The sequence below is a fragment of the Nanorana parkeri genome, unplaced genomic scaffold, assembly GCF_000935625.1.
Source record: "Nanorana parkeri isolate BGI_ZX_2015 unplaced genomic scaffold, ASM93562v1 scaffold281, whole genome shotgun sequence".
NCBI lineage: Eukaryota > Metazoa > Chordata > Amphibia > Anura > Dicroglossidae > Nanorana > Nanorana parkeri.
In genome coordinates, this window is record NW_017306549.1 from 128,061 (window position 1) to 141,492 (window position 13,432).

The following is a 13,432-nucleotide window of genomic DNA, read 5'->3' on the forward strand; positions in this document are numbered from 1 at the left end:
GTATTGGGACCCCCCCCCAAATCATTGGATTCAGGTGTTTCATGACATTTCCTTGCTACTAAATATTCCAGGGTCAACTGTTAGTGGTATTATAACAAAGTGGTAGGCCCCGTAAAATGACAGAGCGGGGTCAAAACATGCTGAAGCGCACAGTGTGCAGAAGTCGCCAACTGTCTGCAGAGTCAATAGCTACAAACCTCCAAACTTCATGTGGCCGTCAGATTGGCACAACAACAGTGCGTAGAGAGCTTCATGGCATGGGTTTTCATGGCCGAGCAGCTGCACCCAAGCCTTACATCACCAAGTGCAATGCAAAGCTTCAGATGCAGTTGTGTAAAGCACACTGCCACTGGATTCTAGAGAAGTGGAGACGCGTTCTCTGGAGTCACAAATCACGCGTCTCTGTCTGGCAATCCGATAGACATGCCTGGGTTTGGCAGTTGCCACGAGGACGGTACTTGCCTGACTGCATTGTGCCAAGTGTAAAGTTTGGTGGAGGGGGAATTATGGTTTGGGGTTTTTTTTTTCAGGGGTTGGGCTTGGCCCCTTAGTTCCAGTGAAGGAAACTCTTAAGGCATCAGCATACCAAGACATTTTGGACAATTTAATGTTCCCAACTTTGTGGTAACAGTTTGGGGATGGCCCCTTCCTGTTCCAACATGACTGCGCACCAGTGCACAAAGCAAGGTCCATAAAGACATGGATGAGCGAGTTTGGGGTGGAGGAACTTGACTGGCCTGCACAGAGTCCTGACCTCAACCCGATAGAACACCTTTGGGATGAATTAGAGTGGAGACTGCAAGCCAGGCCTTCTCGTCCAATATCAGTAACTGACCTCACAAATGCACTTCTGGAAGAATGGTGAAACATTCTCATAGACACACTCCTAAACCTTGTGGACGCCTTCCCAGAAGAGTTGAAACTGTTATAGCTGCAAGTGTGGGCTAACTCAATATTGAACCCTATGGACTAAGAGTGGGATGCCATTAAAATTAATGTGCATGTAAAGGCCGGCGTCCCAATACTTTTGGTAATATAGTGTATTTTGACATCTACTCAGTCATGCAACATCATACCGAAATGAATTTGATGTAATTTTTTTGTGACAGATAGAGACTGGGGTTTTTATTTTTTACTATATAAAGAAAATAAGTACCCACAATTTTGCAAAAAAACTGTTTTCCCTATGTTCTGTTGTGAAACATTTTTATTACCCAATTTTTAGGTAAAATATGGGGGTATGTCGGGTAAATAGACACCAAACATGTCAGGCCTTATAATTGTGTGTGCCTGTGAAATCGCAAAAAAACCCACCATACTCAAAACTGCCCACAAGTGTTGCTTTAAAAGCTTTTACTGCTCATCAATTTAGTGTTAGCAGTGATTGATGGCCCTAGAAGTATTGCTCGCACTCTGACTTTTGAAATGGAACATGTGTGGCACAACTGTGGTTTTCACACATAGGCTCCCCCGACGCCTGTTTTTGTTTGTATGTGGGGAACTTTTTTAAAAAATATTGTTTTTTTAAATTTCATTTTTTATATGTGAATTACATTTTTTTAAACTTTTTTTTCTTTTTTTCCACTTAACCTTTATTACTATCACAGGGATCTATCATGCTCCTTATGTAATAGCACAGATATGGTGACAGGTCCTCTTCATAGAGACATCAGGGGTCTGTTAGACTCCTAATGTCACCTATAGACCCAAAAAAAGCTGATGAAGCACAGAAATGACACGGAATCTGGAATCACTTCCGGGTTCAGTGATTGAAAGGGGTGAGCAGTGATGGGAGGGGCATCGTACAAGTGATCGGACGGCTCTATAGCTGCCCAAGCGCTTGTATGTAACGACCAACATTTAAAAACGTTCACACGACCTCAAGTGTGAGCCATCTCGCTGTTTAATTACAACGACCGGACAGTAAGCAGTTGAATTCAAAGTTCACTTGGGTTTTAAAATATATAGTTTGTAAGGGTGAGAACATTCTAGGACCCTGTATCATATTAAAAAACTGGCAATATATTCGTTGTGTGTCTCGCATGATAATTCCTGTCTGTCTCCCTTTTCTCTCATGTACATTTATGGAAACAATTAAACACATAAATAGCATACAAAGCAGGTATTAGTGTTTTTATTGGACTGTCCACTCGAGTAAATGTCTCCTCTGGTGGACATGACCCAGCTAATATTAAACCTGGCAGGTTAGTAAAAGGAGTGCAAAGAACAGTGACAACTTACAAACTGCAGAAAATTATAGGATCTAAATCTTTATTGTAATGAGCTCATTTATGATGAATCAGTTTGTGTGTGTGGTGGGAATGGAGATGAGGACCGAAACCGGAAAACTCAAGCTATTCACTTTGCTTTATCCGTGACTCCAACAGAGAAATGCTACTTTCCCTTCTTCCTCTGTACATACAGTATGTTATTTCTTGATGAAAAAAATAAACATATATTACCACTAACCTTTTATTTTTCTTCTCTAAAGTACCTGAATCAACAGCCATCGCCAAGAGTCATGTCATCACATATTACATATGAAAACATTCCTAAAACTTTTTTTGAAAAGAAGACCAAGGTAAAGTATAAGTGAAGATGTTCAACCATATGGAAAACAAGTCCTTTAGCAGCCAGGATGCTGCAGCTTGGTACAACTTCTTCAACAGTGTTTTTCCTGCATTAATGGATAGATATTCTAAGTCCTGTAGCATAGAGGATGTTGCTGCTTACTATGGCTTCCTCACATTATTTTCCCTGCATATCGTTGGGTACACAGCTTTATTGGTTGCTAAGATGCCGGCAGCCCATAGCCACATCTGTTGTTATGGTGCACCTGCCTGCATCCTTGCAACTAATGTCACTGTGTGGGCCAGCGGCTAGTACCTTAGCAATCAATGGCTTGTTTGATAGGACACAGGCGGCCCTGTATTCAGTTAGCTTGGACATTTAACGAACCTGTTTTTTTGACTAGTTTCCGCGAACATTCAATGGATCCTAGGCCTTTCTTTTCCTATGAGGAGATTGGCATCAAGACTACTTAAAAATGATTTGAACCCAAGAACAACATTTTTATATATTACAGCTTTTATATATTCCTTAGATGTGTGTCTGCATTTATTTTCATTTTCAGCAAATACAGAAAATACCTGTTGATCTTGCCAGAAATGCAGCGTCCTTATAACTTTCTGTGAAGTGAACAGAAGGCACAATGATATCTTCCTTCCAAGCTATCATCTGTAAACTAATTCCTCTGCCCCCCATGCAATGGAGATGAAGATAGGAAGACGTATTTGAAGTCCAAATCAGGAAAGCAGCCTAGTGACCTCTATAGATTCCCCCCACAGTTATGTAGCCACCAAAGGAAAGGAACGTTGCCATTTGCAGGATTACCAGGTGAAAATAAAGAAACAAAAACCTGAGAAAAGAAGACTAATGCAGCCAACACATCTAAGGACTGGTATGCTGCAATATATCACATTTGTTTTTGTGTGTTTAGATACACTAATAGCTCTTTATACAGTATATAATGTGTTATGTACAGTATGCATCATGTAACAATGCCTCTTTAATATATCTATCTTTTTTTTTTTTTTTTGCAGATGTTAATCATCCTTCGGAATCCAAAAGACACAGCTGTGTCTTACTACCATTTCTCAAACAATAATCCCGTGCTTCCTTCATATGAATCTTGGGACTTATTCTTCAAGGATTATATAACTGGAAATGGTACGTACTGGATGTCTTTGAAAAAGAAATGTCTTAGAAATGTAGTGGGGGCGCATGAAAAAGGAAAAATCCTACACTCTTAATGTCAGCTACTTGTGTTCTTAACATATTTTTAGATGTACAACTGCATTTTGATCTCTAAACATTTAATAAAATGTTGGCAATATTTTAGCTAATAATGCCATTATATATTAATAAAAGGAAAATGATCTACTGGGAGGATCCCAGATAGCAAGGATAACTTGGCACACACTAGTGGCAGGGTTAAATTGTATTTCTTTTTAACTTGCTGCACACATTCCTGGCAAGTTGTAGACTTGCAGAACACTCGCAGCACAAGTTCTAATTGACACTTTTTGAATTTGTAGCAAATTTGCTTGGCAGGTCTACAGCAAGAGCTCTGCAAGTGTGCAGCACTTTTGCAAAGTACGTTGATCTGGAGACTTGCAACACAGACTTGCTGTAATTGTGCAACAAAATTGTGAAGCTTGGCAAGTCTGCAATAGTTTAGCAAGTCATTTTCAAACTTGCAGCTCAATTGCTTGCTATCTGGGATATTGCATCAAAAGTTTCCTGTGCAGAATGTAAAAACTTTACCTGTTCATTGCTAATTCAGGGTCAAGCGCTAAGCCTTCAGGTAAAGTAGAGAAACCCTTTAACATGGGAGACAATGGGATTGATTTACTAAAAGAATAGAGCATGTACTATCAAAGTGCATTTTTGCGCTTTGCAAAGTGAATTTTTACTTACCTCATTAAATGAAAATAAAAAATACAGGGTGTTTGCTTGCACATGAATGATTGAAGTCAGCACAACGTAACCTCATTCTCTAAGTTTAAGGTATTTTCATCCAGTAAATTATATGAAGGTATGCTAACTTTAATCATCCAATCATGTGCAAGCAAAAACAAATGTTTATTTAATTCTCCTTGCACATGATTGAGTATTCTTTGCAAAGTGAGTTTTTTTTTTTTTGTTACACATTATTCACTAAGATAAGTAAAAATTCACTTTGACAGTGAGCATGCTCTTCTCCTTTAATAAATTAGGGTCACTGTCTGTGTTTTACGGCATTTTCGATTGTAAGTGTTTCATATTGTCTTTATTTCAGTAATCTATGGATCGTACTTTGATTTTACCCTTCAGTGGGAGAAACACATTGATGATGGAAATATCCTTGTACTTACATTTGAAGACATGAAAGCGGTAAGTGTTTGCCCTTCAGTCTATAGTAATTCCAATAACTTTGCAGTAAAACTGGAATCTGATTCTTTTATGCTTAAAATTTGGTACAGGTTTTGCTTGCAAGATTTGTGTACAGTATAAAATAAATCTATAGAATACACTACAGGGACTTCCAAATGTAATTAAAAGTGTGTACTACTGAAATAAATGATTGGACCCAAAGCTCCATATATAGCAGGCTATTACCCGATATATAATGAGAGCGCCACAGCCAGGACGGATCCCGACAATACTGTCGAGATCCACCCAGCTGTGTGAGTGACAGCGGGCTCTGTCTACCTGGAGGCAGAGCCAGCTGTGCCCGCCCCCTCCCCCAGCCGTTCCTCCAGTCAGTGCAGGAGGATCGGAGAGGGGAGGGGGAATCCCTGCAGGGAGCCATGACAGACAGTCACTGCTCTCTGCAGGGAGATGATCAGGAAGTGAGCAAGCGACAATATGTGTTCGCTCATTTTCCGATCTATAGAGCCGACGTGTAACAGTTTCAGTGTCACACATCGGCTCTAGCTATGAGGATGTGTGTAAATCACTCACCTCATAGTTCTCCTTTAAGGAGCCGCTGAGTTTATCATGCCCTCCTAGCCTTACTATTGATCATCTGACCTACAGATGTCCTAAAGCACTCACCGACCAACCGGCGGCAACTGATTGACCGACATCCATGCTATCGTTCTTTATTTGCAGGTCTTATTGGCTCAGTGTCCATGGGAGAGAGGGATAGGGATTACCATATACTCAAACAGCGACAAAAATCCTTCCACTCTATTAGAAATAACTTTAGTCCCTCTGATACGGCGTACCTTTAAACTGAGATCAGCGATTCTTCTATGTGTGCCTTTAGGCTGAGACCAGCAAATTACTGAGTCAGCTTTCTGAAAGTGCTGCCCTTTTCTAGCCACCTTCCTACCTTCAAGGCCCAGGCATAGGAGCATTTCCTATTTCCTGGGACTGGATTTTGAAGCTGATGAGGCCTTCCTAGGTTGCAAGCCCGAGAGGCAAAAAGGCTCCTCACAATTGACCTCCTCTCTAGGCAAAGCCTGGGAGGCAAAGACCCTTCTAGAAGAGCTACCTGAATATTTATCTTTTTCCCCAATATACATCAACAGCAATAAAGAGTTTACTGAATAGCCAGGGTTTTTAATAAAAATGAATAACCCAAAACAATGTGCTTTCTAGCTCTATCTGCTGGAGAACACTCCCCAACAACTGGCAGAAGCAAATAATGCCCTAGGCTTAGGGTAAACCCAATAAATGCAAAAAACGATAAAAATCAGAGCTCAGGTTGACTACAGCCTAGCTCCCTGCTAAATTTAGACTAGGCACTCCAACTGTGGCAGGGCAGATACAATGACATCAGGGATGGAGTGGGCTGGTGGTCCTGAATGGAGATACTCTCCCATTGGGACCTCCACTTAAAGTGGAACCCACAGTCAGCGAAAGCTGCTGAGTTTTATTTAGCTATCTGCTCCTGGTACAGACCTGCAGTTTTTCTTCCACTTCCCTTTTGGCCTGAAGATGTTATACTCTTCCCTCAGCCTGCTTTATCTACTGTCAGTGTCCTTACCTAAATTCCTGAATGATTTAATCATGAGGGCCTACACTAATTGTGAATGAAGCTGAGTATTCACCTGCCTCCATTGTGAATTGGTTGACAATCACCTACTTCTCCACAATCTTGGGAGTGTATTTTCTAGTGAGAGTCCTCCAATGCTGTGGAAATTACATCATCCTGTTCTTAATAATATAACCATATATTTTTGCTATTGATGGTAAAACATTAAAGCAGTAATTGCTCGTTATATATTTCACATCTAAAGGACCTACCAAAAGAGCTGAAAAAAATATGTGACTTCTATGGCTTAGCTCTGACAGATGAGCAAATCAAGTTGGTACAGGAAAAAACTACTTTTTCATCTATGAAGCAGAACTCCACTAAGTCACATGGAAATCTTGGGAATGTTTTCTTCCGAAAGGGTAAGTTATTTAAACTTAATTATATCTTGTATTGTACAAATAACACAGATTGAAAGCAACCATGTTGGGTTTGATTTATAAAAGTAAGAGGGCTTAGCAAAATAAAGCTGTTCACTTTAGCCAACCAATGAGCCATTCAATCATCTGCAAAGAAAAATGATTTGTTTTCAGAAAAGTTATGTATCTCTATGGGATCTAAAAAAAAGTAATATAAAAATTAAAGAATTATAAAAAAATAAATAAAGCATAAAAAAAATGTAAAAAAGAAAACATTTTTTTAAGTCCCCCGCCCCCCACATAAGGCTGATTTACTAAAGCAATTACAAATTTTCAATGAAAAAAATGTGTGAATATTAGCTTTTAATTATCTAATCATTTGAAAAACATCTGCACATGATTGGGTATTCAAAGTGAACAGAAATTTGCGCTTCACATGTGGCGTAATGGTTAGTACCTCAGCCTTGCAGTACTGGTGGTCCCCTGTTTTCAAATCCTGGTCAGAACACTATCTGCAAGGAAGTTGCAAGTTCTTGTGTTGGTGTGGGTTTCCTCCCACACTCCAAAGACATGTTGTCATGCAGTTAATTGGCTCCTGTCTAACTTGGGCTTGAATGAACATGAGATAAGGACCTTAGATTGTAAGCTGCTTAAGGGCAGAGTCAGGGGGGTTGGGAGTTCCAAATATACATAAGTATTATCAGGCTGCACGTATGGCCCAACTGTCAGCTATATATTCAGCAGAGGAACTACCTGATTGGATCCTTATGGAGGCCAAGGCAGCTAGAGATCTACCTTTAGATGTATTAAAATGGACGCCTCCTAGATTGCGTCCACCCATTATGGCCCCAACTCTTTCTAACTCTTTGGCCCTTTGGGATCGGGTAAAAACCTATGGAAATATGAGCTCACCCCACACCCCCCTTGCTCCATTATATCGGAATCCGGCATTTAAGCCTGGTAGGGATCCTAAATTGTTTCAGTGGTGGCTGGACAAGGGCTTGTATAGAATTGGACAGTACCTCAGGAAGGGGAGGCCTCTGACATTGGAGTATTGCAGGGAGACTCTGGACATGCCCTTGTCAGAATCATTTCGCCACTACCAAATTAATCACTACCTGCACACTATATTAGCATTATGAACGCCGGTTCCTTCAGTCTATTAATCAAAGAGGGGCTATCTCCCTTCTCTACTCCATTATGTTGAAGCCCACCCCTAAACAGCCATACATGCTAGCCTGGGAACAGGATTTAAATATGGTAACCTCTGAAGAGATATGGAAGCAACGCATTAGGGCGACGACTCGGGGATTATTGAATGTCTCACTACTGGAGGCTAATTTTAAAGTCTTTTCTAGGTGGTACTTGGTGCCCTCTAGACTGGCTCGCATGTTCCCAGGATCATCACCTTTGTGTTTTCGGGGATGTGGGCTTGGGGGCACCATGTACCATGTATGGTGGTCGTGTCCTTGCGTTTGTAGATTCTGGGGAAAGGTTCTCAATTTAATAGTTCGGGTCACGGGTGTGTGCGTTCCTAGGGACCCCGGATATGCCCTCCTTAATGAGGCCGTCCCCGGAGTCTCGAGGCACTGTACACGATTAATAATTTTTATATTTTTGGCAGCTAAAATCACCATTGCTAGGGCCTGGAAAACCCCTAGGATATAATTGAGGCAGGTGAAGAATACGCTGTCTTGGATCATGACCCATGAAAAGCTAGCAAGTATTCTTGTGGATAAAGTGACACAATTCGACCAGATCTGGGGGCCTTGGCTGGCCTATACAAGTCCTACAATAATGTAAATACATAAGGGGGGGGGGAAAGGGAAGGAAAGGGAAAGAGAAGTGGGAAGGAGGGAAAAGGAAAGAGGGGAAGAGGGAAGGAAAGGAAAGAAAAAAAGAAAAGGGTAGAGTTTGGACCCTAACCCATCCCGACCAAAAACCAAACGTTTACCGTTGATATTAATATTGTATTAGATTTTGCCTTCATTAGAGGGGGGGGGTATTTGTGTTGTCATATTGTTTTGTCTTATGTGTATTTTCTTGTATATTGCTTTTGTAAACACTGTCAGCTAATTTAGTCTGCTAGGGGTTATAAATCTAGATTAATACCCTTAAGATTTAAAATAGGGGTGAAGGATTTAACGGACTCTGAATTGGACTCCCATGGACATCATGTCAGGTGGAGGAGGTTTTGGGCTATTGCTAAATGTAGAGTAACTCTATTTATATGAAAAGCCAGGACCACTTATAGACATTCCTCTGGCATGATGGGAATGGGAAAACACTTTGGCTGGAATGGTATGGTCTCACCCATGGTGGTTGCTTGGTAGGGGGATGCAACCCTATAGCTGCACTACTCATGCATAATGAATGCTATTGAGCCTTTGGTTTTGTATTAAAGATGCTTGGTAGGGATCTTATGGCAGTAACTATTTTTATATTAATATCAACGGTTACTGATTGGCTTGTTAATAAAATAATGCTATTAACTACCTCCCGGCCGGCCGCTGTGTATACACGGCCTGCCGGGAGCTTCTTGGATGTAACTGGGCGTGTATACACACCAGTGTTTTGTAATGTAATTGGTTTTTTTGATTTTTTTTTCTCTCCTTTGTGAGTAATGTTGTGTTTTGTGATTTTTTTTTTTGTTTCGATGAAAACAATTAAAACTTTTGAAAGTTAAGGGCAGGGACTGATGTGAATGTGTAAATTGACGGCACTATATAAATGTAGTGAACATGCATACATTTTTTTTGAGTAAAGATTCTCAAACTGCTAAAATAAATAAGCCTCACTGTAAGAAACATAAACAGCAACCCATTCAAATTATATCTAGCCAAACAGAACTGTTCTCTACAATGTTGGTGGTTAATTTTCTATAGCCATCAGATCAAAATTTGACTATGGTGCCCAGGCATATTTTAGGGATAGGGGGGCTATTCTTAAAGAACGGCTAACTGAACAAGATATGTTGGCGTTTTTGCTCGCCTTATGCTGAACAAAAATTTGCACACCATTTTCTGTACCATTCATAAATTGACAGACCTCCAAAAAAATGTTCTTGGAAAATGCCAAACTGTTCTTAGAGATATCTAATCATATATCTAATAATGTAGTCAAAAATTGGGAGGGGGCTTTCAGCATGTCATTAAAATCAGAAAAAACAGCAGCAAATACAGCACTTCACCTATAAGAGTCGATGCATGCCTTCCATAGGATTATGTTTTTTTTTTGTCAAGTTTAGAAATGGGGTTAATTTTTTGGGTTGAGGTCCCAAAATGATAACTTCTTTTTAATTTTTTTTATAAAGTTCAAATTGGATTGCTACTTGATTCCAACTCTTAAATTATAATAACTATTTTTTATTGTATTGCTTTTACAGGAGAGGTTGGGGACTGGAAGAGTCTTTTTACTGAAGAACAGAGCAAAGAGGTGGATGCACAGTTTGAAAAGTATCTTGCTGGAACAAAACTGGGAAATATGATAAACTATGAAAAATATTGCACATTTTAATGTATTTTAGTCTGGTACATTAGATTTCTGTTTTAAGTCTGATGTTTTTATGTAATATCCAAAAAGCACCAAGACCTCACTGCTCCAATTCCACCTCTGACTGTCAGTCAAATGTATGCACCAGGTGCAGGCTTCAGTGTGCTCCCACTCCTTTGGCAATTCTTGTACAATCAGCCCCACAAAAGTTGGTGTCCATAAAAATCCAACTTTATTGTGGTAACATTCCAGATAAACTCCAAAATCAAACATGTTATAACAAATACATCACCATGACACCTTGGGCTTAATTATGGGTATTATTTATGTTTTTATGTATTTGTTAAATAAAAGCCACATTGATGTACTGGATTTTCTGGTTTTCATTTTTTTGTTGCAATTTGATTGTGCAATCTCCTTTAGGTTAACCAATAAATATGTAATGTAAAGGCCTACCTTACTAACACACTGTTTATCTTGGCCTTTAAACTTCATAAATCAGACAGTACTACTATGGAGCAGAAAAAAAGTAAAGAAAAATGGTCATGTAATAGAAAACATGGTATCATTAACTGTCCCTGCGCCTGTTTGCAGAATCTTCACCTTGTCATTGAGGAAAGATGTCTGAACGATCTTTGCATCTGAGGCACTTTCGAATGTGATGAATTTCTGCAGCCTCCACTGTGTTCTATGGCCTGTGGCCCCAGTGTCTTGTTGTGCCTTGTGTCCTGTAGTGACAGAGCCAAAAAACATTCCAAAAAAATGCACTTATTTTTGTGAATTAAAACCTCTTTGATCAGATACAAGTAACCATTACAAGTACAAAAAAACGATAAAGGAAAAAAAAAATTGGATTCTATGGTGTAGTGATGAAGCCTGTCAGCAAGGCAAGGCTTGGGAGAGAACGGAGTCTTTACAGTTTATGGCTCAGGCTACTTCAGCTGGGGTAAATAAGTATGCTTTCCACCAGTGACATTGTTTAAAAAGTTGCCTAATAGACGTTTATCATCAAAGGGTTTTTTTCAAGCTTTTTACATTGCTGTTCTGCAGGTCAACGTTTCACACAAAGAGTTCTCCACATATTCAAAGACAGGAGAATCATTCAGGAAATAAGATAGATATTATCAACTAACCCTTCTACACAATAGCAGTAGGCATAAGCTCTAAGCGCTGTACAACTAAAGTGTCAGTAAGGACAGAAGCTGGATCCTTTGACATAAGTTTAATCAATTCCCATAAGGTTTGACAGACTGACAATAACCGCAATGACAGGTTGCAAACACAAAGATTTGGAAAGGTATATGAATGATATTTTCTTTGTGGGATGGGAACAGAGCCTCTTTAGACTCTTTTATATCCAAACATAACAGTAATGACAAGGGTATAGCGTTGACCATTGATATCAGTAAAGAGTAGGTTAAGTTCCTTGATTTAACCATTTTTGGTAATGGAGGTTAAATAATTAATAGATTACATAGATTTCTGGAAAAATGATTTGATAACTCCTGGTTGGAACTTCATATGAAAATGGTTGAAGACACGAATAAGGATAATGTCTGAATTAACGACCAAAAGAAATAAAAACAATATATTTAAATTTGCTTTTATCACAGGGTACTCCTTACAGCATAGGTTGATAAATAAAATGTTTAAGAAATATTGGCCCATCTTAGTGAAAGACAAAACTTTGGGTCTGATGCTTCCAAAGAACCCCCCGATTATATTTAAGAAGGCCCCTTTCCTTCATGGCTCCACAGTGTGGAACCAAGAGACATCTTGGTTCCACACTGTAGGTGATTGAAAAAACAAAACAAGTACATATGTGCCCTAGGAAAGAATACTATAAAAAATGTAATGTCTGAAAATAAAATAATTTTATTAAAAAAAAGATTTAAAAAGACAAGTTTTTACTCCCAGTCAACTGGGGAAGAATTTTCGAGATTAGCTCATTTAGTTTCCTGTCATACCACCCACGTAGTGTATCTGCTGCAGTGCCTGTGCGGTTTACAGTATGTGGGGCAAACCATACAGGTACTGTAAGTGAGAATTAATAAACACTTTAGGAACATCAAACACGGACAAAAAACACACAATTTGTCTCTACACTTCTCTAAATTCCATTGGGTTGAAATGCATTGGGATTGAAAGGCTAGGATAAAACTTGAGAGGGATAGGAAAAGGGAAGTGTCAAAATTAGAGACTAAATGGATATGTACTGTAGGTTGGACACATTAGTCTACAATGGATAAAATGTTGACTTGAATGTAAATTGCTTTCTAGCCAACAACTGATTTTTCTCGGCAAATAGCATATGAATTAATAATATATAATTATTGTAATCAGAATTTTACTGTAGGGATTATTGTATTCTGCCTCTAATGGTGAAATCAATGCTGTTTTTATTATTAGTTAGGAAGGATTGATGTTTCTTAATGTATTTAGTGAAGTTCCCATTTTATGATTCCTGTACCAATGATAAATGATGTCCAAATGGGAATCATATATTTGCAAGCTATTTGCAATTAAAACCCCATTTGGGGAGTGAGGAACTGCTCTCCCCCTGTCAGTTTTCCTTCCTCTACCTTGGGTACTGGATGTTTGTATATTAATAACATCTGACACAAGCTTAGTTTGGCCTTCTATAGACTAGAAGTCTTACTGTCTGGTAAGCTGATTAATTCAACATTGGATGAAGGTGGTGATCACTTCCTAATATAAGCTTCCTTGAACAAATATCTGTCTGTAAAACACGAGGAGTAAATAATTTATCAGGAGTTTGCAGTCTGTGTACAGTACAGAACACTTTCAAGTAAGGATTGTACTGGAAAAGTTTTTATATTCTTTTGACCTCTCAGGGATCCCAAACTAGTATCAGCACTAGTACAAGCAACAGGCTGTTCAAGTTTAAAAGTGGCTTGCACTGCATCAAAAAGAGCTGATGTGGTATCTTTAATCCTGGGAGCTATGACAGCTGAATGTAGTTACTCAGGAGCAAACT

General features: G+C 39.2%; 1 protein-coding gene across 1 annotated transcript in view; it reads left to right on the forward strand.

Annotated features, from left to right (window-relative positions):
• LOC108787743 (sulfotransferase 6B1-like) overlaps positions 1-10,507 on the forward strand; it is a 15,086-nt gene extending 4,579 nt beyond the window's left edge. The window contains exons 3-7 of the mRNA XM_018557365.1: positions 2,492-2,581; positions 3,603-3,729; positions 4,841-4,935; positions 6,789-6,945; positions 10,328-10,507. Coding sequence (XP_018412867.1) covers positions 2,492-2,581; positions 3,603-3,729; positions 4,841-4,935; positions 6,789-6,945; positions 10,328-10,458 — 600 coding nt within the window. The 3' untranslated portion in view covers positions 10,459-10,507. The remainder of the gene's footprint in view (positions 1-2,491; positions 2,582-3,602; positions 3,730-4,840; positions 4,936-6,788; positions 6,946-10,327) is intronic.
• Positions 10,508-13,432: the final 2,925 nt, after the last annotated feature.